The 23,821-nt window shown below is 67.8% G+C and overlaps 2 protein-coding genes across 6 annotated transcripts; both read left to right on the top strand.

Moving 5' to 3' along the window:
* Positions 1–354: 354 nt before the first annotated feature.
* Positions 355–8,104, top strand: ZFTRAF1 (zinc finger TRAF-type and ring finger containing 1). The gene is made up of 4 exons (XM_087735165.1): positions 355–752; positions 4,555–4,793; positions 5,293–5,504; positions 7,452–8,104. Exons 1-4 carry the CDS (start codon positions 420–422, stop codon positions 7,841–7,843), a joined length of 1,176 nt encoding a protein of 391 aa, XP_087591291.1. The 5' UTR covers positions 355–419; the 3' UTR covers positions 7,844–8,104.
* Positions 8,105–11,541: 3,437 nt separating this feature from the next.
* TONSL (tonsoku like, DNA repair protein) lies at positions 11,542–23,797 on the top strand. Of its 5 annotated transcripts, XM_087734376.1 has the most exons (25): positions 11,542–11,615; positions 12,617–12,712; positions 13,195–13,337; positions 13,424–13,616; positions 13,715–13,844; positions 13,926–14,097; positions 14,199–14,313; positions 14,903–15,048; positions 15,124–15,276; positions 16,868–16,993; positions 17,080–17,257; positions 17,349–17,413; positions 17,878–17,967; positions 18,080–18,152; positions 18,759–18,922; positions 19,014–19,143; positions 19,245–19,935; positions 20,043–20,193; positions 20,300–20,378; positions 20,969–21,276; positions 22,681–22,822; positions 22,897–23,069; positions 23,180–23,253; positions 23,401–23,534; positions 23,604–23,797. In XM_087734376.1, the coding sequence occupies exons 1-25, from the start codon at positions 11,585–11,587 to the stop codon at positions 23,795–23,797; spliced, it is 3,951 nt and encodes a 1,316-aa protein (XP_087590502.1). In that variant the 5' UTR covers positions 11,542–11,584. The 5 variants fall into 5 exon arrangements, with proteins under 5 accessions (XP_087590502.1, XP_087590428.1, XP_087590336.1 ...); XM_087734302.1 differs by having other exon boundaries at positions 23,401–23,797; XM_087734210.1 differs by having other exon boundaries at positions 14,903–15,276.
* The last annotated feature ends 24 nt before the right edge of the window (positions 23,798–23,821 follow it).

The raw sequence follows: 23,821 nt of genomic DNA, 5'->3' as shown, positions 1-23,821 counted from the left end.
GCTGTACTGGGCCGTACCGGGCTGTACTGGGCCGCATTGGGCCGGCCGGCAGAGCCCCGCCCCTCGCCCCGCCCCCTCGGGCTCCCCCCGCTCCCATTGGCCCGCTCCGGGCGTGACGCCGCGCCGGGCCCCGCCCCTCCCCTCACGCGCAGGGGATGGCGTTGAAGTTTGCGACTCCGGGCCCCGGGGGGGCGGGGCGGTGGCGGCGGCAGCGGGGGGAAGGGGGCGTGGCGCCGTCATCGGCGTCACCTCCCATTGGCCTCCTCGGCGGTGTCCCCGCCTCCCGCGGGCGGCGATTGGCGGAGACCCTGAGCCGGGAGGGCGGGGCCAGGCGGGGAAGGCAGGGAGGGAGGGGAAGGGGGCGGCCAAGATGGCGGCGGCGGCGGTGGCGGGGTGAGGCGGCGGCGGCGGCGGCGGCGATGATGTCCGGGGCGGAGGATCGAGAGGCCGGCGGGGGCCCGGCCGCCCCTTCCGCGGCGCTCCCCGGTCCCGCGGCGGCGGTGGCGGCAGCGGGCGGCCCGGGGGAGGCCGGCGGCGGCGCCGATGAGGCGGGTTCCCTTCACGGTGGGGCCCGGCCTCACGCTGAGGCGGGAGCCGACCCCGACGCCCCTCCTAAGAAACGGCTGAGGGCGGCGGGAACGGGAGCGGGTGGGCCCGAGGGGGCGGCGGGCAGCGTGAAGCTGGAGGAGCGGCTCTACTCCGTCCTGTGCTGCACCGTCTGCCTCGACCTGCCCAAGGCCTCGGTCTACCAGGTACGGCCGGGCCCCCGCGGCCTCCCGCTGGCCACTGACCCCCCCCCGCTGGCCACTGATCCCCCTCCCCCCCCCGGGGCCTCCTCGTCCCCTCCTCGGCCACTGACACCCCCCCCCCCCCCCCCCCGGGGTCCCTGTCGTGTGTGTGCCCCCCCCCCCCCCCCCCCGGGGCTCCTTGTGCCCCCCCGGGGCTCCTTGTGCCCCCCAGGCCTTGTGTGTCCCGTCCCCCCCCCCCGGGGCCTCCCTGGTCACTGGCACCCATCAAGGACCCCCCGTGCCCCCCCCCCCCAGCACCCTGGTCACTCTCAGACCCCCCGCCATCCCCCCCAAACCATGGGGACCCCCAGGCTGGGGCACTGGACCCCCCCTAAACCAGGGGGAACCCCAAACCAGGGCACTGGATCCCCCCCCCCCCAATCCGTGGGGACCCCCAGACCGGGGTGCTGGTGTCCCCCCCCAACCCGGGGCTCTGGACCCCCTGTTCCCCCCCCCAAACCATAGGGGACCCCCAGACTGGGGTGCTGGTGTCCCGTCCCCCTCCAACCAGGGGGAGCCCCCAACCCGGGGCTCTGGACCCCCCTGCCCCCTCCCCAAACCATAGGGACCCCCCAAGTTGGGGCACTGGGACCCCCTGTCCCGCCCCCCCCCAAACGTGGGGGACCCCCAAACCAGAGCGCTGGACCCCCAGTCCCCCCCAACCAGGCCACTGGACCCCCCCATCCCCCCAAACCAGGGTGACCCCCAAATTGGGGTGCTGGACCCCCCCTTCCCCCTGAACCAGGGCCCTGGACCCCCCATCCTCCCCAAACCATGGGGACCCCCAAACTGGGGCCCTGGACCCCCCGCCCCCCCAAACCAGGGAGAACCCCCCAAGCTGGGGCTCTGGCCCCCCCAAACCAGGGTGCTGGACCCCCCACTCACTGGGTGCTGCCCCCCTCCACACACACACTTGGGGTCTTTAGGGTCCCCTCCCCTTTTGGGGACCCCAACCCCCACCCCTGGGGGCTCCAGACCCCCCCAGCCTCCCCCACCCCCCGCCCCTCCCCACTGACCCCGGCAGGGCGCTGGGTTCCCCCCCCCCCTCCCAGTTTATCCCAGTTTGTCCCACCCCGGGGGATTCCCCTGCCCAAACCAGGGGTCGCGGCAGGGAGCGGGACGGGCACCGCCGGCGCTCACCGGAGCCCAGCCGCCGGTTACGTAAAGCTTGCCGGCGTGTTTTCCCTCCGGCCAGCATCCATTTCGCGGCACGCGGACCCGCCGGCAGCCCCGCGGTGACGGCAGAGCCGCCGGCACCGCCGCTTGCTGCTCCGCCGGCAGAGCCCGCGCTCCCGGCGGTACCGGCGGCGTGCCGGTTGGCCCTCGGTTGCGGCAAAGCCCCGACGCGAAGGTCATCCCCTCGGTGATCTTATACTTTGCCGGTCACGTACTAAGAATACCCAGCACCGGCGCGGCCGGTGACGGTGACGGCAGAGCCGGGGGGGGGGGGGGCCTCGGCTTCGTTTGGGGGTTAATTGGGGGGGCTGTAAGATGGCCGTGGCTCGGGGAGGGGGGATCCCCTCAGCGGTGACGCTTAAGAGCATTAAAACCTCGCCGGAGCCGCGCCCGGTGAGAGATCCCCACCGATCCGGTGCCGGCGCTTGCCAAACCGGCTCCGCGTGTCCGGCTGGGGGGGGGGGGGCGCGTCCTTCGTCACGGCCTCCTCCTCCTCGCTCCTGCGGTCGCTCGTCTGCCCGTTTCATTATTTATGACGAGGCCTTTTCCAGGGATGGAATTAAAAGCGGGAGCCACCGCGGTGTCGGCCGGCGGCGGGGCCGTGCCGGCGCCTTCCCACCCCTCGGGTGGGTTCGTCAGGGCCCGAGCGCTAACGAGCGGCTGTAATTACACGCTCGCGCCGAGGAGGAGCCGCCGCCGCGCTCGTGGGAGCGCTCAGCCAGCGTTCGCCTCTTGTTTTGGCTCGCTTGCCGGTATTTTTAGCGCGGCAGCGACGAGGCACCGCGGGGGAAGCCGACGGCTCGCCGGGACCGCGCCGAGCCTAAACCGTCAGGGATTTTTATCCGGCTGCATGCTGAAGCCTCCCCCATCGGAGCCGGGACTTCGGCAGCGTCGCGGCGGGGCCGGTTTAATGCCGCGCTCCGGGCCCGGCAGCAGGGAAAAATCCGAACCCTTTGGGAGCCGGAACAATGGATGTCCTGGGTAAGCGGATCCGGCGCTAATCCCCGCGGCAGAGCCGGGCCTTTTCCAGCCCGGCTGAGGATTAAAGCTTTTCCCGAGGAGATGTTTAACGAGCTGCCGGCCATCCCGCCGGCAGGAATCCGGCTGGAATTGGGGGGGTGAACCCCGCTGCCGTGGCCCGGCCCGGCTGGGAAGCCGCCGGCTCTGCTCTGGAGCTCATCCTGGAGGTGACGGCGGTCCAGCCCGGAGCGCTCCGGCATCCCACTGGATTCGAGGGAAGGATTTTCACCGCGGGAGCTTTCCCATCCGGCGGGAGCAGCCGTGTGTCCCACGCACGATCCCCGCCATCACCAGAAATGTCCGGCCCGGATGCCGTCCCTCTCCTCACCCCCTCCGGCAGCTCCCGATGGATTTGGCGGTGCCTTCACCCACTCCGCCGGCTGTTTTATCGGCGATGCCTTCGCCCGGACCACCCGCAGCGATGAAGACGGCTTCTCCCCATCGCCTTGCGGCAAACTCCAGAAATCCGGCAAAAACTGTTTTTTGGGATGGATAGAGGACCGGATTGGGATCGCTCCGGTGCCGGAGGCGCTGCCGGCATCGCTCCGGCGCCGCTCGCTTCGGAGCGGGGCTGCCACGAAGCGTCCTGGCCCCGCGTCCTCCTCTTCCCCTCCACGAGGGATTCGCCCGGCAGCTGGCGCAAACGCGTCTTCGACGGATTTTTGCCCTAAAACCGGATTTTTTTTGTTTTTGGGATGCGTCAGAGAAAAACAAGCGCCTGCCTCCGCTGTTCCGGCGAGCCGGCGCGCAGCCGCCGCGGATCCTCTCTTCTCGCCCCGTAGCAAAACGTGGCTGGATCGGATAAACCGGATTTATTGTGTTATTTCTATCGCGCCGTCGAAGCCTCCCTCGTCCTCCGGCGCACCCGGCGCGGAAGCGGCCTCGGACCCCAGTCCCATCCCGGCGATCCGAGCCCTCGGAGCCGGTTCCCGTGGCTTTGCCGGTGCCGATGGATCTTCCCCGGTCTCCCCCGACGGCTTTGTGCTCATCCCGTGGCATCTCGACTCTTCCAAACCCGTCGGCGCTAACGCGGCAGCCGGGGAGCGTCCCGGCCCTCGGGACCCGGCGGAGCTGGGGGCTGCGGGGAAGCTTTTCCCCTCCTTTTTGGTGTAATTCCCCTCGTTCCCGGCTGCGGGAGGCGCGCGGGGGGGCTCCGTTCCCCGCTCCCCGGCTGCTTGCGGTTATCCCGAATCCGGTGGGGGATTGAATTCCCGCAGGATGGATGGGAACCAAGGGGGAGGAGGAGGAGGGGAGCTGGGATGAAGCCTTTCCCTTCCTCCCGCGCGGCGCAAACGAGGTCAGCCCTAATTACAGAAGCGGCGTGACCGGGCCGGCGCGAGAGCCGGCAGGCGTTGGCCGAGGCCGGAGACCCTGCCTGCCCGCTTTGCAGAAACGCCGGCAGCCAGGGAGCCGTGCGCCGGGGCGGTTTATTTGGGGAGGAGCGGGGACGGTGAAACGTCTTTCTCCGGCGCCGATGGAGCCGAATTCACTTAATTTGCCCTCGCGTGACTCGGTTTCCCCCGTGCCGGATCCCGCCGGAGCCTGACCCGTTCTTTCTCCTCTTCCGCAGTGCACCAACGGCCACCTGATGTGCGCCGGCTGCTTCATCCACCTCCTGGCAGACGCTCGGCTGAAGGAGGAACAAGCCACTTGCCCAAATTGCCGGTGCGAGATCAGTAAGAGCCTGTGTTGCCGAAACCTGGCCGTGGAAAAAGCCGTCAGCGAGCTGCCCTCCGAGTGCGGCTTCTGCATGCAGCAATTCCCCCGATCCCTCCTGGAGAGGCACCAGAAAGAGGAGTGCCAGGACAGGTAAAGACCTGACCTTCCCTTCGCCGCGGTGCCGGCACGGCTCACGGTGGCTCCGCTGGCCCAGCGTGGACACACACAGGGTTTGGGAAACCGAGGCTTGTGCGGCGCTGAGCCCCCACAATCGCGACGCCGCGGCCAGGAGGGTTTCTCCGGCTTGCCCGCGCTGCCGGCGCCGGTGTTCGGCAGAGCCTCCCTCCTTCCACGTGCCGCCGTGCCCGATCGGCCGCTGCCGGCATCCTGTGGGAACCCATTGCGCTCCGGCTGCGCCGTTACCCGATGGTTTTCCACCGGGTGTGAGACGGGGTCTGCCGGATTTGCCGCTCTTGCTGCCGGATCCCAATTCACCCGGACGAGCTGGGCGGCGGCAGGCGCGAGCCGCTGGGCGTCCCCGGCGCCGGGAGAGCCGGATCCGCCTTTTTGGTTGTTTGTTTTTTTTTTTTTTTTTGGCGCGTGGCGTCCCGATCCGGTGAATATTGACGTTTCTTTTCTCCCCTCCCAGGGTGACGCAGTGCAAATACAAGCGGATCGGGTGCCCGTGGCAGGGTCCCTACCACGAGCTGACGGTGCACGAAGCCGAATGCACCCACCCCACCAAAACCGGCAACGAGCTGATGGAGATTTTAGACGAAATGGACCAAACGAGGAAAAAAGAAATGCAGCTTTATAACAGCATCTTCAGCCTGCTCAGCTTCGAGAAGATCGGCTACACAGGTAATGGCTCGCTCGGGGCGGCGCCGGCGGCTTCCCCGGTCCTTCTGCCGTGTCTCCACCGGCGCCGAAGCTGTTTCCGCGCTGCCGAAACCTGGTTTCTTTTCCCTCTCGCGCGGCGATCAATTCGGTAGCGGCGAACGCCGAGCGCGTTGGCGGCGTTTCGGTTCGAGCCTCCGTCCTCGCCGGCGAGCCGAGAGTTTAAACCCAAAACGCTAACCGTCGTTCCCTCGGACGCTTTATCACGTTCCGGAGAAGCACCGGCGACGTTTCGCCCCTCGCCGTCGCCTTCCCGCCGTTCATGCCTTGCCGAGGGGTTTTACCGAACCCCTCTCCCGCCCGCCGGAAAGCTGCCGGTGCCGCGGAGGTTGCGTTTGCGCTGGGGCAGAGCGGGACTCGGCGAAAAGCCCGGTTTAAGCTGCGGAAGGAGGTAAGGTGGATCTTTTCTTGGTACTTTGGTATTAAAACCGGGCCTAGAACTGCTGCCTAGCACCGGATTTTACTTTAAATGCCGGGAGGCAAATTAAGCCGAGAGGGGAAACGGCAAACTGGGGCCGGAGGGGGGAAGGATTTTCCCCTCGGCCGCAGGCAGAGGTGCCGGTGCCGTGCCCTCCCGGTGCCGGTCATCCGTCTCGCTCCGGCATCGCTGGCATGGATGCGGCGGGGGGGATCTGGTGAGAGCGGCCCAGGGTTTTTGGTAGCTGGGTTGTACCGGGAGCTCGGGTCCAGACCCTGCGTCCCCCCTGCCGGGGCTCAGCCCCGGTAAAGCCGGGCGGCTCGGTGCCGAGAGGCCGCGGTGCTGGGCTGTGGTGGCGTCAGCGGAGCCCGGTGATGGGAATGTGGTGTGGCTGGAATAACCGATCCCCCTCCTCTGTCCAGGTTTTGCCGGCCGGGCTCTCTCCTGGAAGCGCCGACGACGGTGTGAGCGCGGGCAAAGGGCACCGCGCCGAGACCGCGAGCGCCCGGTGCCTTCGCCAGCGCCGAGCCGGGAGCGTCTCGGTGCCGGGAGCCTCCGGGCCGCGTCACCGGGCTTCGTGCCCTGCGGTGACGCCTCGCCGCGCTGCCTCGCTCGCCGGTTTGTACACCTAATCCCAATAAATTGTGCCTGACTACCCGTACCGTATCCTGTCTGTCTGTCCTGCCGTGCCGTCGGATGCTGGTGAAGCCTTGCGGCAGACGGTGGTGGTTGTCGCGCACCGTAGGACGCTGGTGAAGCCTTTCGGCGGCTGGTGGTGCGCCGTAGGACGCTGGTAAAACCTTCCAGCAGCTGGTGGTGGTTGCCAGCACACCATAGGACGCTGGTCCAGCCTTTTGGCAGCCGGTGGTGGTTGCCGGCACGCTGTCAGGTGCTGGTCAAGCCTTTTGGTGGCCAGTGATGGTTGCCAGCTTGCCGTAGGACGCTGGTAAAACCTTTCAGCAGCCGGTGGCGTACCGTAGGATGCTCGTAAAACCTTTTGGTAGCTGGTGGTGGTTGGCGGCACGCTGTAGGACGCTGGTCAAGGCTTTTGGTGGCCGGTCGTGGTTGCCGGCAAGCTGTTGGATGCTGGTAAAGCCTTTTGGGTGGCCGGCGATGGTTGCTAGCTTGCCGTAGGATGCTGGTAAAACCTTTTGGCAGCTGGCGGTGGTTGCCGGCACGCCGTAGGACGCCGGTCAAGCCTTTTGGTGGCCAGTGATGGTTGCTAGCTTGCCGTAGGACGCCGGTCAAGCCTCTTGGTGGCCGGCGGTGGTTGCCGGCACGCCGTAGGACACCAGTCCAGCCTTTCTCCTCGCCGTCCCCGTTGCCGGGTCGCCGCCTCCGTACGTTTCGTCGCGGAGGCTCGGCTCGGTCCCGGGTCGCAGCTCGGCTTTCGGTGCCGGCGGGCGTCACCGGCGGACAGGACCGCGGCGCCGCTCCCGCCTGACCCCGCTCTCCCCATATATATATATATATTTTTTTTTAATCTTTTCCAGAAGTCCAGTTCCGCCCTTACCGCACCGACGACTTCATCACCCGGCTGTACTACGAAACGCCGCGCCTGACCGTCCTCAACCAAACCTGGGTGCTGAAGGCGCGGGTGAACGACTCGGAGCGGAACCCCAACCTCTCCTGCAAACGCACCCTCTCCTTCCAGCTCATCCTGAAAAGCAAAATCAACTCCCCCATGGAGTGCTCCTTCCTCCTGCTGGAGGGGCCCTACGACGACGTGAAAATCCACCCCGTCATCTACCACTTCGTCTTCAGCAACGAGAACAACGAGACGGATTACATGGCGCTGCCCATCGTCGATTCGGTGGAGTGCAACAAACTGCTGGCGGCTAAAAACATCAACCTGCGCCTTTTTATATTTCAAATCCAAAAATAAAACTCGCAAACCGCCCAACCGAACCGTTCCCTCCCCGCCCCCCCCCACCGCCTCGGCAGCGCCGGGATTTCGCCGAAAGCGGAATTTAAAAAAAAAAAAAAAAAAAAACAAAAAAAAAACGAAAAAAAAAAAAAAAACAAAAAAAACAAACCACAGCCAAACGCCGACAAACAAACAAAACGCCGAAAGCTGGAGCGGAGTCTGCATGCGGCCGCGGCACCGCACCGGTGATGGCGGGGGGCTCCTCGCCGGCGGCGCGGGGGGGGGGTTGGGGAGGGGGATTTGGGGGAGGGGGCGGCGGCGGGAGCCTTCTGTACGGCGCGGCCGCCGGCTGTTTTACTAGTAGAATAAAAAAATGGGGCATTTTCCAATTATTTGGGGGTTTCGTGAAGCTCGGCTCCCCCCCCATCCCCCCCCCCACCCCCGGTCCAAAGCTCGGCGCCACCGGCGACCTCAGCACCAAAGCAGCGCCGTGGCGGCGCTCGGGGGGGGGGGGTGCCCCTTCCCCAGGCCTGCGCCGGAATTGGGGCGGGGAGCCAAAATCGGAGGGTTTGGGGTTTTTAGTGTTTTGGTTTTTTTTTTTACCAAAATTGGAGGGTTCAGGGGTTTTTTTTGCCGAAATTGGAGGGGTTCGAGGTTTTTTGCCCCAAAATTGGAGGGGTTCAGGGTTTTTTTGCCAAATTTAGAGGGTTTGGGGGGGGCTTTGCCAAAATCAGAGGATTTGGGGGCTTTTTTTGCCAAAATTGGAGGGTTTCGGGGGAGGGTTAACAAAATTGGAGGAGTTTGGGGGGGGTTTACCAAACTTGGAGGGTTTGGGGGATTTTTGGCCAAAATTGGAGGATTTGGGTTTTTTTTTTGCCAAAATTGGAGGGTTTCGGGGGGTTAACAAAATTGGAGGGATTTGGGGTTTTTTTGCCAAAATTGGAGGGGTTCAGGGTTTTTTTTTGCCAAAATTGGAGGGTTTGGGGGTGGCCTTTGCCAAAAATTGGAGGGATTTGGGGTTTTTTTGCCAAAATTGAAGGTTTTTGTGGTTTTCTTTTGCCAAAATTGGAGGGGTTTGAGGTTTTTTTGCTGAAATTGGAGGGGTTCAAGGTTTTTTGCCCCAAAATTAGAGGGGTTCAGGGTTTTTTTGCCAAATTTGGAGGGGTTTGGGGTTTTTTAACCAAACTTGGAGGGTTTGGGTGGGGGGCTTTGCTAAAATTGGAGGATTTGGTGTTTCTTTTTTGCCAAAATTGGAGGGTTTCAGGGGGGGGTTAACAAAATTGGAGGGGTTTGGGGTTTTTTTGCCAAAATTGAAGGGTTTCGTGGGGGTTTTTTGCCAGAATTGGAGGTTTTGGGGTTTTTTTTGCCGAAATTGGAGGGGTTTGGGGTTTTTTTTACCAAACTTGGAGGGTTTTGGGGGGGCCTTTGCCAAAATTGGAGGATTTGGGTTTTTTTTGGCCAAAATTGGAGGGGTTCAAGGCTTTTTGCCAAAATTGGAGGATTTGGGGTTTTTTTGCGAAAATTGAAGGGTTTCGTGGGGTTTTTTTGCCAAAATTTGAGGGTTTGGGTGTTTTTTGCCGAAATTGGAGGGGTTCAGGGTTTTTTTGCCAGAATTGGAGGTTTTGGGGGTTTTTTTGCCGAAATTGGAGGGGCTCGAGGTTTTTTGCTCCAAAATTGGAGGGGTTTGGGGTTTTTTTTACCAAACTTGGAGGGTTTTGGGGGGGCCTTTGCCAAAATTGGAGGATTTGGGGTTTTTTTGCCAAAATTGGAGGGCTTTGGGGGGGGTTAACAAAATTGGAGGGGCTTGGGGTTTTTTTGCCAAAATTTAAGGGTTTTGTGGGTTTTTTTTGCCAAAATTGGAGGGGCTCAGTTTTTGTTGTTTTGGTTTGTTTGGTTTTTTTTTTACCAAATTTGGACGATTTAGGTTATTTTTTACCAAACTTTGAGGGCTTTGGGGTTTTTTTTGCCAAAATTGGAGGGTTTGGGGCTTTTTTTCCCCCAAAATTTGGAGGGTTTTGAGGGTTTTTTTTTACCAAAATTGGAGGGTTTCATGTTTTGGTTTTGTTTTGTTTTTTTTTTTTTTTTTTACCAAATTTGGAGGATTTAGATTTTTTTTACCAAACTTGGAGGGTTTTGGAGGTTTTTTTCCCAAAGTTGGAGGGTTTCAGGGGTTTTTTTACCAAAATTGGAGGGTTTGGGTTTTTGTTTTTTGGTTTTTTTAAGCAAAATTGGAGGGTTTTGAGGGTTTTTTTTCCAAAATTGGAGGGATTCGGGGTTTTTTTTGCCAAAATTGGAGGGGTTTGGGGGGTTTTGGCCAAAATTGGAGGGTTTGGGGTGGTTTTTTGCCAAAATTGGAGGGGTTTGCATTCGTTTTAACCAAAATTGGAAGTTTTTTGGGCTTTTTTTACCAAAATTGGAGGGGTTTGGGCTTTTTTTTTAACCAAAATTGGAGAGATTTGAGTTTGTTTTAACCAAAATTGGAGGGTTTGGGGGTGCCCCCTCCCCCCCCATTAATTGGCTCTTCCCTCCTCTGCGGGGGGGGCAACTGGGGGCTGCTGCTGGGGAAACTGGGGGCACTGGGCAGGGCGGAGGGGGGTACTGGGGGGGTGTGGGGATACTGGGAGGCACTGGGCTGGGTGTAAGGGGGATACTGGGAGCACTGGGCTGGGGGTTACTGGAGATACTGGGAGGTACTGGGCTGGGTGTAAGGGGGATACTGGAGGCACTGGGCTGGAGAAGCTGGGAGGCACTGGAGGATTACTGGAGGAACTGGACAGCCCTGGGCTGCAGGGTTGTATGTGGGAGGGTACTGGGAGTACTGGGAGGCACTGGGCAGGGCACACTGGGTGCCGTTGAGGTGTGCTGGGGATACTGGGAACACCAGTGAGGCTGAACTAGGATGCCAGACTGGGGGTACTGGGAGCTATTGGAGGCTACTGGAGTGTCCTGGGAGCACTGGGGCCAGTGGGGTGGGGGGTGCTGGGGGGCACTGGGAGTCACTGGAGGCTGCTGGAGTGCACTGAGAAGTACTGGGAGCACTGGGCAGGGGGGTACTGGGGAGTACTGGGAGCCACTGGAGGCTACTGGAGTGCACTGCAAGGTACTGGGAGCACTGGGCTGGGGGGTACTGGGGAGCACTGGGAGTCGCTGGAGGCTACTGGGAGCCACTGCAGGCTGCTGGTGTGCGCTGGATGGTACTGGGAGCACTGGGGCCAGTGGGCTGGGAGGTACTGGGGAGCACTGGGAGCCGCTGGAGGCTACTGGGAGCCACTGAAGGCTGCTGGTGTGCGCTGGGCGGTACTGGGAGCGCTGGGAGGTACTGGGGAGCACTGGGAGCCGCTGGACTCTACTGGTGTGCACTGGGAGGTACTGGGGAGCACTGGGGGCCGCTGGACTCTACTGGTGTGCACTGGGAGGTACTGGGGAGCACTGGGGGCCGCTGGACTCTACTGGTGTGCACTGGGAGGTACTGGGGAGCACTGGGGGCCGCTGGACTCTACTGGTGTGCACTGGGCGGCACTGGGAGCACTGGGGCCGCGGGCCCGCCACACCTCCCGTCCTCCCCCGCGGCCGGGCTCGCGCCGTAGCCCCGCCCCGTCGAGGGCGTGGGCGGGTCCTTCTCCCCGCGTTGCCCAATGGAAGCGTCCCTCTCCCTCCCTCCCCCGCGCTGATTGGCTCAGGGGGCGGCGCGGCCGGCCAATAGGGGCTGGGCGGGTTCGGCGGGTTCCGTGGCGGCGGCGGCGGCGGCGGCGGCGGGGGATGAGCGCGGAGCGGGCGCGGGAGATCCGCCGTGAGTCCGGGCCCCGCCGGGGCCTCCCCGGGCCTGGGAGCCCCCCGGGACCCCCCGGGACCCCCCCGGGACCCCCGGGACCCCCGGCGCCTCCTCAGGCGGCCCCTCCGTCCGTGTGTCCGTCCCGCTCCCCCCCGCCCCGAGCTCCTCACCAAACCCCCCCCGCCGGAGGGGTGCGGGGTGGGGGGTCCCCGGGGCGGGTGAGGGTCCCCAGGGTGGGGCAGGGGGGGTCCCTGGGGTCGTGGGTGGCTCCCTGGGGTGGGTGAGGGTCCCTGAGGTGGGCAGGGGGTCCTCGGGGTGGGTGAAGGTCCCCAGGGTGGGCAGGGGGGTCCCTGAGGTGGGTGAGGGTCCCTGGGGTGGTGGTGGGGGTCTCTAGGGTCGCAGGGGGGTCCCTGAGGTGGGCAAGGGGGTCCCTGGGGTGGGTGAGGGTCCCTGGGGTGGGTGAGGGTCCCTGAGGTGGCGGAGGGGGTCCCTGGGGTGGTGGTGGGGGTCTCTAGGGTCGCAGGGGGGTCCCTGGGGTGGGTGAGGGTCCCTGAGGTGGGCAGGGGGTCCCTGGGGTGGGTGAGGGTCCCTGAGGTGGGTGGGGGGGTCCCTGGGGTCGTGGGTGGCTCCCTGGGGTGGTCAGGGGGGTCCCTGGGGTGGGGCAAGGGGGTCCCTGGGGTGGGTGAGGGTCCCCAGGGTGGGCAGGGGGTCCCTGAGGTGGCAGAGGGGGTCCCTGGGGTGGGTGAGGGTCCCTGGGGTGGATGGGTGGGGTCTGTGGGGTGGGCAAGGGGGTCCCTGGGGTGGGTGAGGGTCCCTGAGGTGGGCGGGGGGGTCCCTGGGGTCGTGGGTGGCTCCCTGGGGTGGGTGAGGGTCCCTGGGGTGGGTGAGGGTCCCTGAGGTGGCAGAGGGGGTCTCTAGGGTCTCAGGGGGGTTCCCTGGGGTGGGTGCGGGGGTCGCTGGGTGTCAGAGGGGTCCCCGGGGTGGGGGTGGGGCTCACAGCGCTGCCCCCCCCCCCCCAGAGCTGCAGAAGGCGAAGGAGAAGGCCCAGCGCGGCGGGCGGGCGGTGGAAGCGGCCGCGCTCTGTAACCAGCTGGGGGAGATCCTGGCCAGCCATGGTGCGTCCCGCGGCCCCCCCGAGCCCCCCGCCCGCCTCCGAGCCCCCCGCCCTGCCTCCGAGCCCCCCATCCTGCCTCTGAGCCCCCTGCCCCACCCCTGAGCCCCCCACCCCCAAGCCCCCTGCCCACCCCTGAGCTCCCTGCCCTGCCTCCAAGCTCCCCGCCTGCCCCTGAGCCCCCACCCCACCTCTGAGCCCCCTGCCCGCCCCTGCCCCTGCCCCTGAGCCCCTGCCCCCGAGCCCCCCTCCCTGGCCCTGAGCCCCCTGCCCCACCCCCGAGCCCCCCATCCTGCCCCCAAGCCCCCCACCCCACCTCTGAGCCCCCCGCCTGCCCCCCAGCCTGCCCCTGAGCCCCCCACCTCTGAGCCAAGCCCCCCGCCTGCCCCTGAGCCCCCTGCCCTCCCCCGAGCCCCCCACCCCTGAGCCCCCTGCCCCACCTCCGAGCCCCCCCCCGGCCCCTGAGCCCCCCGCCCGCCCCGGCAGGCCGCTACGAGGAGGCCCTGGAGGAGCACCGGCAGGAGCTGCGGCTGCTGGAGGGAGCCGGCGACAGCATCGGCTGCGCCGTGGCTCACCGCAAGATCGGCGAGCGCCTGGCCGAGCTGGAGAACTACGAGGCGGCGCTGAAAGTGGGGGTCTCGGGGTTTATTTTGGGGGGGGGGGGGGGTCCGCAGCGGGGGGCGGGGAGGTTTTTACGCCTCTCCGCACCCCGCAGCACCAGCGGCAGCACCTGGAGCTGGCTCGCTCCCTCGCCGACGACACGGAACAGCAACGAGCCTGGGCGACCATCGGCCGGACGTACATGTTCATCGCCGACAGCTGCTCGCCGGCGGAGGCGGCGCCGGCGCTGCGCGAAGCCGAACGGGCGTTCCGCACCAGTCTGGCCATCGTGGAGGAGAAACTGGAAGGTAAAGCCGCGCCGGGTGACCTCGGAGGGACGTCCCGTCCCCGCTGGCCTCCCCGGGGAGTTTGGCCCGCTCCCGAATCCGCCGGTTTTTTCCCCCAGGAGCCGTGCCGAGCCGGGAGCTGACGGAGATGAGGACGCGGCTTTACCTCAACTTAGGTTTGGTTTACGACAGCTTGAAGGAAGCGGCCAAGTGCGACCACTACATCAAAAAAAGCATTTTCCTGGCCGAGTAAGGACGGGCAGCGCGGGCAGGAGGCGGCGGCGGCGGCGGGGAGGGGGAAGCTGGCAGCGACGGCGGCTCCGTTCGCAGGCAGGGCCGCTTTTACGAAGATCTTTACCGCGCTTACTTCAACCTGGGCAACATCCGTCTGCGGGAGGGCGAGCACTCGGGAGCCCTGCGCTGCCTGGCCCGGGCGCGCGATTGCGCCCGCAGGATGAAGGAGAAGGGGCTGGAGAGCGAATGCTGCGGCAGCGCGGCCCAGGTGGGTGGGTTGTGGGGGGCGGGGGGGACACACAGCCGCCCTCGCCGCGGGGTTTGGTGGCCCCCCTCTGAGCCCCCCCCCCCCCCCCCGTCGCCCCCCAGGTGCTGCTGAGTTTGGGCGACTTCGCGGCCGCCAAGCGCTCGCTGAAGCAAGCCTACGCGCTGGGCTCGCGGCAGCCCTGGCAGCGGGAGCTCGTCCGCTCCAACCTCCGCTACGGTGAGGCGGCCGCCGCGTCCCCGGGGAGGGACGGTGTCCCCAGGGGCGGGACGGTGTCCCCAGGGAAGGGATCCTCAGGGGCAGGACGGGGTTCCCAGGGGAGAGATGGTGTCCCCAGGGGCAGGACGGTGTCCCCAAGGGAAGGACGGTGTCCCCAGGGGCAGGACAACGTCCCCAAGGATGAGATGGTGAACCCAGGGGGAGGACAGTGTCCCCAGGGGAGGGATGGCGTCCCCAGGGAAGGCACAGTATCTCCAGAGGCAGGACAGTGTCCCCAGGGGAAGGACAGTGTCCCCAGGGAAGGGATCCCCAGGGGCAAGACAGCGTCCCCAGGGGAGAGGTGGCATGCTCAGAGGAGGGACAGTGTCCCCAGGGGCAGGACAGTGTCCCCAAAGGAGAGACAGTGTCCCCAGGGGAGGGACGATGGCCCAGGGGGCTGCCAAACCCCCCCAGCTCTGCTCCCTTCCCCCTTCCCCTTCTGTGGGTCGGGGCTGGGGACGCGCACGGGTGACGCTTGAGGGGACCCCGAGCCCCCCCCCCCCAGGGGTGGCTTTGGGTCCCCGCCGCGCCCTGACGGCCGCCCCCGCAGCCACCAAGGTGACGCGGCTGCAGGAGGCTCTGGAGGAGGCAGCGGCCAGTGACCCCCCGACGGCGCTGGCCCTCTGCGAGCAGCTCGGGGACGCCTTCTCCAAGCACGGGGACTACGGCCGGGCCGTGCAGTACTACCAGAGGCAGGTGAGCGGGGCCGGGAGGGCTTTTGGGGGGTCCCGGGGGGTCGTCCCCGCTGACGGGGGGGTTCCCCGGGGGCAGCTGAGCTTCGCCCAGGCGCTGGGGAGGCCGGCGGGGGAGCTGGCCGTCATCCACGTCTCGCTGGCCACCACCTTCGGGGATTTGAAAGATCACGAGCGAGCCGTCCACCATTACCGGCAGGAGCTGGCCCTGCACCGGGGCGACGCGCTGGAGGTGAGCTGGGGTCCCTGGGGGGGCTCCTGGGGTCCCTGGGGGGGCTCATTGAGTCCTTGGGGGAGCCTCTGGGTCCCTGGGGGGGCTCCTGGGGTCCCTGGGGGGCTCCTTGGGTCCTTGGGGGAGCCTCTGGGTCCTTCAGGGGGCTCCTGGGGTCCCTGGGGGGCTCCTTGGGTCCTTGGGGGAGCCTCTGGGTCCTTCAGGGGGCTCCTGGGGTCCCTGGGGGGCTCCTTGGGTCCTTGGGGGAGCCTCTGGGTCCTTCAGGGGGCTCCTGGGGTCCCTGGGGGGCTCCTTGGGTCCTTGGGGGAGCCTCTGGGTCCTTCAGGGGGCTCCTGGGGTCCCTGGGGGGCTCCTTGGGTCCTTGGGGGAGCCTCTGGGTCCTTCAGGGGGCTCCTGGGGTCCCTGGGGGGCTCCTTGGGTCCTTGGGGGAGCCTCTGGGTCCTTCAGGGGGCTCCTGGGGTCCCTGGGGGGCTCCTTGGGTCCTTGGGGGAGCCTCTGGGTCCTTCAGGGGGCTCCTGGGGTCCCTGGGGGGCTCCTTGGGTCCTTGGGGGAGCCTCTGGGTCCTTCAGGGGGCTCCTGGGGTCCCTGGGGGGGCTCCTTGGGTCCTTGGGGGGGCCTCTGGGTCCTTCAGGGGGGTCCTGGGGTCCCTGGGGGGGGTCCTTGGGTTCTTGGGGGAGCCTCGGGGTCCTTGAGGGGGCTCCTGGGGTCCCTGGGGGGCTCCTTGGGTCCTTGGGGGAGCCTCTGGGTCCTTCAGGGGGCGCCTGGGGTCCCTGGGGGGGCTCCTTGGGTCCTTGGGGGAGCCTCTGGGTCCTTCAGGGGGCTCCTGGGGTCCCTGGGGGGCTCCTTGGGTCCTTGGGAGAGTCTCTGGGTCCTTCAGGGGGTTCCTGGGGTCCCTGGGGGGGCTCCTCAGGTCCTTAGGGGGTGTCCTGGGGTCCCTGGGGGGGGTCAGTGTGTGCTTGGGGGAGCCTGTGTGTCCCTCAGGGGGTCCCTGGGGGGCTTTTGGGGTACCTGAGATGCTTCCTGGGTCCTTGGGGGGGCTCCTTCAGGTCCTTAGGGGGGTCCTAGGGTCCCTGGGGGGTCCTGGGGTGCCTGAGATGCTCACTGGGTTCTTGAGGGGGCTCGTCGGGTCCCTGGGGGGCTCCTCAGGTCCTTAGGGGGCTTCTGGGGTCCGTGGGGGTCCCTTGGGTCCCTGGGGGGCTCATTGAGTCCTTGGGGGAGCCTCTGGATCCTTCAGGGGGTTCCTGGGGTCCCTGGGGGCTTTTTGGGGTACCTGAGATGCTTCCTGGGTCCTGGGGGGGCTCCTTCAGGTCCTTAGGGGGGTCCTGGGGTCCCTGGGGGTCCTGGGGTCCCTGGGGGTTCTCTGGGTCCTTCAGGGGGTGCTGGGGTCCCGGGGGGGGCTCCCCAGGTCCCTCGGTTGTGGAGGGGGGGGGGGTCTCAGCGAGGCTGTCCCCAGGTCGGGGTGGGAGGTGACATGGGCACGGTGGCTGTGGGGACCCGTGGGGTGGCCCTGGCCCCCCGGGGGGGGGGGGGGGTCCGTGGCTCGGCGTGGGCCCCCCCCCGGCGTCGGGCGCTGACTCCCGGCGCTGCCCAGGAGGGGAAGACGTGGCTGAACGTGGCGCTGGCCATGGAGGAGGCGGGCGAGCCCCCCGCCGAGCTCCTGCCCTGCTTCCGCACCGCGCTGGAGCGAGCGGAGGCGGCCGGAGACCCCCAGTTGCAGGTAACTGGGGGGGACTGGGGATGGGGGGGGGGCGTCCCCGCTGCTGCGGTCCGGCGCCCGACCTTCCTGCTCCTCTTCCTCCCCAGCGACAGATCCTGCGGCACCTCCACGCGCTGCAGCTGCGGGCCGGCGACGCCGAGGCTGCCGCCGGCACCATGGCCCGGCTGGGGGGGCTCGGGGGCGGCGAGGAGGAGGAGGAGGAGGAGGAAGGAGCGGAGAGCAGCGAGGCGCAGGATGAGAGCGAGCTGGAGCTGTCGGAGAGCGGTGAGGGGGTTCTGGGGGGCTGCGGGGTCCCCGGGGTGGGGGTCTTCCTCCCGGGGGAGTCTTCCTCACGGTGGGGGGGGGTCTCTTCCAGAGGGGGAGGAAGATGAACTCGACGGCTACACCAAGAGCGTCCCCGGGCGCCGGCGGATCAGCAAGGTGAGAGGTGCTGGGTCTCCCCCCGACCCCCCCAAAGAGGGGTGGGGGTCCCCCTTCCCTTGAGACCCCCCAAAGAGGGGTGGGGGTCCCCCTTCCCTTGACACCCCCAAAGAGGGGTGGGGGTCTCCCCTTTCCCCTGACACCCCCAAAGAGGGGGGGAGGGGCTCCCCCTTCCCTTGACACCCCCCAAAAAAGAGGTGGGGGGGCTCCCCCTTCCCTTGACACCCCTAAAGATGGGGGGGGGGTGTCTCCCTCCCCCCCGACACCCCCAAAGAGGGGTGGGATCTCCCCTGACACCCCCAAACAGGAGTTAGGAGTCTCCCCCTCCCCCTGCCACCCCCAAAGGGGGTTGGGGGTCTCCCCTGACACCCCCCAAGCGGGCTGGGGGGTCCCCCGGGTGCCGGGGTGCCTCCCAGGGGGTCCCCACCGTCCGTGTCCCGTCCCCCCCCCTCCGGTGCCGGCAGTGGAACCGGCGGAACGAGCGGGGCGAGACCCCCCTGCACCGCGCCTGCATCGAGGGCGACCTGCGCCGCGTCCAGCTCTTCCTCGGGCAGGTGGGCGAGGGGGGCCGGGGGTCCCGCGGGCGCTGCTGGGGGGCGCGGGGGGTCCCCGCGGCACGGCCCGGCCTCACCGCGTGTCCCCCCCACCCCCACCCCCCTTTTCTAGGGGCACCCCCTGAACCCCCGCGACTACTGCGGCTGGACCCCGCTGCACGAGGCCTGCAACCACGGGCACCTGGGTGAGCGGGGGGCCCAGGGGCGGGCGGGCAGGGCCCCCCGGAGTGCGGGCAGGGCCCCCCGGGGTGTGGGCAGAGCCCCCCTGGAGCGGGCAGAGCCCTTCAGGGTGCGGGCAGAGCTGCCCGGGGTGCAGGCAGAGACCCCTAGAGCAGGCAGGGCCCCCCAGGGTGCGGGCAGAGCCCCCCCTGGGGTGCAGACAGAGACCCCTGGGGTGCAGGCAGAGACCCCCTGGTACAGGCAGAGCCCCCCCTTGGGGTGCAGGCAGAGCTGCCCGGGGCGCAGGCAGAGCCCCCCCTGGCACAGGCAGAGCCCCCCCCTGGGGTGCGGGTAGAGCCCCTCAGGGTGCAGGCAGAGCCCCTGGGGTGCAGACAGACACCCCCCCCCAGAGCGGGCAGAGCCCCTTGGGGTGCAGGCAGGGGCCCCCCCGGAGCGGGCAGGGACCCCCGGAGCAGGCAGAGCCCCTTGGGGTGCAGGCAGGGACCCCCGGAGCAGGCAGAGCCCCTTGGGGTGCAGGCAGGGGCCCCCCCGGAGCGGGCAGGGACCCCCGGAGCGGGCAGAGCCCCTTGGGGTGCAGGCAGGGCCCCCCGTCACCTCCCGCTGTCCCCCAGAGATCGTCCGGCTGCTGCTGGACCGCGGGGCGGCGCTGGACGACCCCGGGGGCCCGGGCTGCGAGGGCATCACCCCCCTGCACGACGCCCTCAGCTGCGGCCATTTCGAAGTGGCGGAGCTGTTGGTGCGGCGGGGAGCGTCGGTGACGGCCAGGAACGCCAGGGTGAGGCGCCAGGGCGGTGGGGGCAGCGGGGACGGGCGAAGCGGGGGGACACCGGGCCAGCGCTGCGTATCCCCCGCCCCGTCCGTCGCAGGGCCTGACGCCGCTGGGGACGCTGGAGGAGTGGGCGAGCACCTACGGCGAGGAGCTGGACCAGGAGACGCGGCAGCGGTGCCGGGCGGCCGAGCGCTTGCTCAAGGAGACGGCGGCGGCGGCGGGACGAGGTGGGACGCGGCGCGGCGATGCTGGCACCCCGCTCTCCCCGCCGCTTTTGGGGAGGCCGGGGTGGGCTGAGGGTGCCGTGTCCCGTCCCCCCCCGCCACAGCCCCGCCAGCGCGGCTCTCCCAGGACTCGCCGCTGTTCGACGCCGAGCGGCAAATCCCGCCGCCGCGCTCCCCGCCGGCGGCAGAGCCGGAGGACGGCGACATGTCACCGCTGAGGCCGGTGAAGAAGCGGCAGCGGGTGCCGCAGGAGGGAGCGGGGCTGGAGCCGGCGCCGGCCGAGTACGAAGCTGCCATCCGAGGCCTCGGCAGCGCCAAATCCCTTCTCAGCAGCGGCACCGCGCCGGCGTGCCGGCAACCGGCACCGCGGCCGGCCCTCATCCCAGCCGAGCAGTACCTGGAGGAGGAGGACTGGCTGGAAGACGACTTAGGGGGGTCCCGGGGGGGCCGTAAGCGGCCGCGCCGGGAACCCCAGGACCCGGCGACTTCTTCGGGGGACGGCACGGGACCGGAGAGCGACGGCGGTGGCCCCGCTCCGGCCCGGCAGCAGCCACGGCGCCGCCGGAGCGTGCAAAGCCGGCTCACCCGCCTGGTGGAGAGGATCCCACCGGAGCGCTGCCGGGAACGCCGACCCCCCGAGGCGGCCGGGACCCCTTTCCCTACCGAGGATGAGGATGAGCAGAGCCCGCCCTGCCTGCCCGCGCCGCTGCCTGCGCCGCTGCCCGCCGCCCTGCCCGCTCTCCGCGTGCGGGTCCGGGTCCAGGACAATGTCTTCCTCATCCCCGTGCCCCAAAGGTGAGAGCTTCGTCCCCAGCTTTGGGACAAACCCCCGTCCCCTTCGGGACCCCCGTGCCGGGCGGCCGCGCCCGCCGGTGACCCTCCCGGTTGTGCCGTGGCGGTAGCGAGAACCGCGCCGTGGGCTGGCTGGCGGAGCGGGCGGCCGAACGGTATTACCAAAGCTGCGGGCTGCTGCCGCGGCTCATCCTCAAGAAAGAGGGGGCTCTCCTGGCCCCCCAGGACCCGGTGGGCGACGTCCTGCAGAGCAACGAGGAGGTGAGCGCCGAGCCCGGACCCCCCGCCCCGCGCCGGGGAGAGCCGCCGGCACGGCCGCCGGTGAAGGCGGTAGTGGCGCCGTCGGTGACGGCTCCGGCGGTTGCAGGTGCTGGCGGAGGTGCAGGGCTGGGACCTGCCGCCCCTGGCCGAGCGCTACCGCAGGGCTTGCCAGAGCCTGGCGGTGGGTAAGGACCCCCCGGCCCCTCCCCATCCCCTTGGGGACCCCCCCGGCCCCTCCCCAGTGGTGGGGAAGGACCCCTGTCCCCTCCCTGTCCCCTCCCCATCCCCTTGGGGACTCCTTGTCCCCTCCCCAGTGGTGGGCAAGGACCCCCCATCCCCTCCCTGTCCCCTCTGGGTCCCCTCCCTGTTCCCTTGGGGACCCCCTGTCCCCTCCCTGTCCCCTCCCCAGTGGTGGGCAAGGACCCCTGTCCCCTCCCTGTCCCCTCCCCATCCCCTTGGGGACTCCCCGGCCCCTTGGGGACCCCCCCAGCCCCTCCCCAGTGGTGGGCAAGGACCCCGTCCCCTCCCTGTCCCCTCCCCATCCCCTTGGAGACCCCTTGTCCCCTCCCCAGTGGTGGGCAAGGACCCCTGTCCCCTCCCCGTCCCCTCAGGCACCGTCCCCACGGGGGGGCAGGGCTGGGGGTCCCTGTCCCTGCCCGGCGCCATCACCGAGGACTGAGGGGGTCCCCGGGGGGGAGCTCAGGGCTCCCCCAGGCTGGGGCGGGGGGGGGGGGAAGTCCCCAGGGCCACCCGAGGCCACCTCCTCTCCCGGCAGAGCCTCACCCGCTGCTGCTGAAGGTGACGGAGCTGCAGGAGCAGAGCCCGGGGCTGGGGCTCGGGGGGGGCCTGGCCCCGCGCCCCCCCCACCTCCCTCCGCTCCTGCGGGCCCTCAAGCTGCAGGCGCCGCTGCGCCAACTCCGCCTGCGCGGCTGCGGCCTGCCCGACGCCGCGGCCGCCGACCTGCTGGCCACGCTGGCCACCCTCCCCGCCCTCACCCTCCTCGACCTGGCCGGGAATCGATTCGGCGCCCAGGGCTTGCGGCAGCTCCTGCCCCGGCACCCCGGCACCGCCGGCGCCTTCCAGGTAAGGCCAGGCTGGGGGGGCCGCGGGGGTGGGAGCCCCGGCTCCGTCCCCCAGGCACCGGGGGGGGCCCGGCGCCGGCTTTGCCCGGCCGAGCCGGGGGTTGCGGTGTGGGGCGCCCAGCCAGCCCCCGCCTAAACCTCTTGGCCCCCAAACCGCGTCTCCGGCACCTTAAACCGCGTCATCGCCCCCTAAACCATATCTCAGTCCCCTTAAACCGTGTCTCTGTCCCCTAAACCCCGTCTTTGTCCCCTTAGACCGTGTCTCCGTCCCCTAAACCACGGTGTCATCCCCTAAACCGCGTCTCCATCCCCTTAAGCCCCATCTTCGTCCCCCTAAACCCCATCTTTGTCCCCTTAGACCGTGTCTCCGTCCCCTAAACCCCATCTTGTCCCCTTAGACTGCATCTTCATCCCCTAAACCCCGTCTTTGTCCCCTTAGACCTCATCTTCATCCCCTTAAACCCATCTTCGTCCCCCTAAACCCCGTCTTCACCCCCTAAACCCATCTTCACCCCCTTAGACCCCATCTCTGTCCCCTAAACCCCATCTCTGTCCCCTAAATCCCGTCTTTGTCCCCTAAACCGCGTCGTGGCCCCCTTTAACCACAACCTCCTCCCCCTTAACCACATCTTCATCCCCCTTAAACCGCGTCTTTGTTCCCTTAAACCGCGTCTTCGTCCCCTAAACCTCTGATCCATCCATCCGTCCCCTAAACCTCTTCTTTGACTCCCAAACGCCTCCTCTGTTCCCTCTAAGCCTCGCCTCCGTCCCCCAAACCTCGCATCTGTTTGTCTGGCCCCCAAATCTTGAGTCCGTCCCTCCCTTAAACTCGTTCCCCCTTAAACCTCTTATCCTTCGTCCCCTGATCCCCCCACCCGTCTCCTAAGCTTGGCCTTCGTCCCCCAGATCTCTTCCTTGTCCCTTAAACCTCGTGCCCATCTCCCCCTAAACCCGGCCTTTGCCCCCTTAAACCCATCCTTCACCTCCTAAACCCATCCTTCGCTTCCTTAAACCCGTCCTTCGCCCCCCTAAACCCGCCATTTGTCCCCTAAACCTGGCCTTCGTCCCCTAAAACCCGGCCTTCGTCCCCTAAGCCCATCCTTCGTCCCCTAAAACCTGGCCTTTGCCCCCTTAAACCCAGCCTTCATCCCCCTAAATCTGGCCTTCGTCCCCTTAAACCCGGCCTTTGCCTCCTTAAACCCAGCCTTTGCCCCCTAAAACCCATCCTTCGCCCCTTACACCCGCCCTTCGTCCCCCTTACACCCGCCCTTTGTCCCCCTAAACCCGTCCTTTGTCCCCTAAACCAGGCCTTTGCCCCTTACACCCGGCCTTCGCCCCCCTAAAACCCGGCCTTCGCCCCCTCAACCTCTCCTTTGTCCCCCAAACCCCTCGCCCGTCCCGGCAGAGCCTGGAGGAGCTGGACCTGAGCCTAAACCCCCTGGGCGACGCCGGCTGCCGGCCCCTGGCCCTGCTGCTGCAGTCCTGCCCGGCGCTCACCACCCTGCGGCTGCAGGCCTGCGGCTTCACCGACGCCTTCGCCCTCGCCGGTAAGCGGCCGCGGCACCGCGCCGGCACCGCCGGCCACCCGCGCGGTTCTAACCGCGCCGGCCTTTCCTCCCAGGAACCGCCCGGCTGCAGACCTTGGTCCTGTCCTGCAACGCCCTGGGGCCGGCGGCGCTGGAGCGGCTCCTCGGTGACCTGCCGTGCCGCAGCCTCGGCCGGCTGGAGCTGGGCTCCGTCGCCGGGCCGGGCCCCCAGCCCCTCACCGGGACCCTCGGCGGCTACCTGGCACAGGTGAGAGCGGTCCCCGAGGGGACGTCGGGTGCCGGGGGGACCCTGCTTCCCCGCTGTCGGCGTCGTGCCGGTGTCGGCATCGTGCCGGTGTCAGCGTTCCCTTCCCGCAGGAGGGCTGCGCTCTGAGCCACCTCACGCTCTCCGGGAACCGCCTGGGTGACGGTGACGTCCTGGCGGTGGCCAGGTGAGGGGACAAAACGGGGGGACATTTTGGGGTCCTGGCACCGCGATCCTCACCCTCCGTCTCCCAACGGCGACCCCGTGCCGACTCCGGTGCCGGGACGCGCCGGGGACGAGGGGGGACCCCGTCGCCATCTCCCCCCACCCGCAGGTGCCTCCCCGCTTGCCCGGCGCTGGTTTCCCTGGATTTTTCGGCCAATCCCGGCATCAGCGCGGCAGGGCTGCAGGCGCTGCTCTCCGCCCTGGAAGAACGAAGCCGGGGACTCCAGTTCCTCAGTCTGGCAGGTACGGCACCGGCGTGGGCAGGGGGCGGGCAAGCCCCCAGGGGGCTAACGGTAGCCCCTTTCCTCCCAGGCTGCTCCGTGGAGGGTCCCCTCGACGCGGCGACTTGGGCCAGAACTGCCAGCACCATCCGGGATCTCCGGCTCTGCGGTCGGCACGTCAGCCGGAGCGACCAGCGAGACGTCGGCAAAGCCTGGCGCGGTCCTGCCGGCACGGTGCTCGGCGCCGTCACGCGGCACCGTAAGCTCTTCTGTAAGAGCCTCTAAAGCGCCGGCAGTGCCGGCACCTCG

This window comes from Nipponia nippon, unplaced genomic scaffold (genome assembly GCF_047370975.1).
Source record: "Nipponia nippon isolate SJK-2023a ecotype South Korea unplaced genomic scaffold, ASM4737097v1 scaffold_1, whole genome shotgun sequence".
NCBI lineage: Eukaryota > Metazoa > Chordata > Aves > Pelecaniformes > Threskiornithidae > Nipponia > Nipponia nippon.
The sequence above is the reverse complement of the archived record's forward strand: the minus strand, read 5'-3'. Positions and strand labels throughout refer to the sequence as shown.

Coding starts and splice junctions, on each gene's coding strand:
- TONSL (XM_087734131.1), top strand. CDS start 11,585: ATGAGCGCGGAGCGGGCGCGGGAGATCCGCC. Junction 17,414..17,877: donor GGCGCCGGCGGATCAGCAAG/GTGAGAGGTGCT, acceptor CGGTGCCGGCAG/TGGAACCGGCGGAACGAGCG. Junction 18,923..19,013: donor TGACGGCCAGGAACGCCAGG/GTGAGGCGCCAG, acceptor CGTCCGTCGCAG/GGCCTGACGCCGCTGGGGAC.
- ZFTRAF1 (XM_087735165.1), top strand. CDS start 420: ATGATGTCCGGGGCGGAGGATCGAGAGGCCGGCGGGGGCCCGGCCGCC. Junction 4,794..5,292: donor AAAGAGGAGTGCCAGGACAG/GTAAAGACCTGA, acceptor CTCCCCTCCCAG/GGTGACGCAGTGCAAATACA. Junction 5,505..7,451: donor CGAGAAGATCGGCTACACAG/GTAATGGCTCGC, acceptor AATCTTTTCCAG/AAGTCCAGTTCCGCCCTTAC.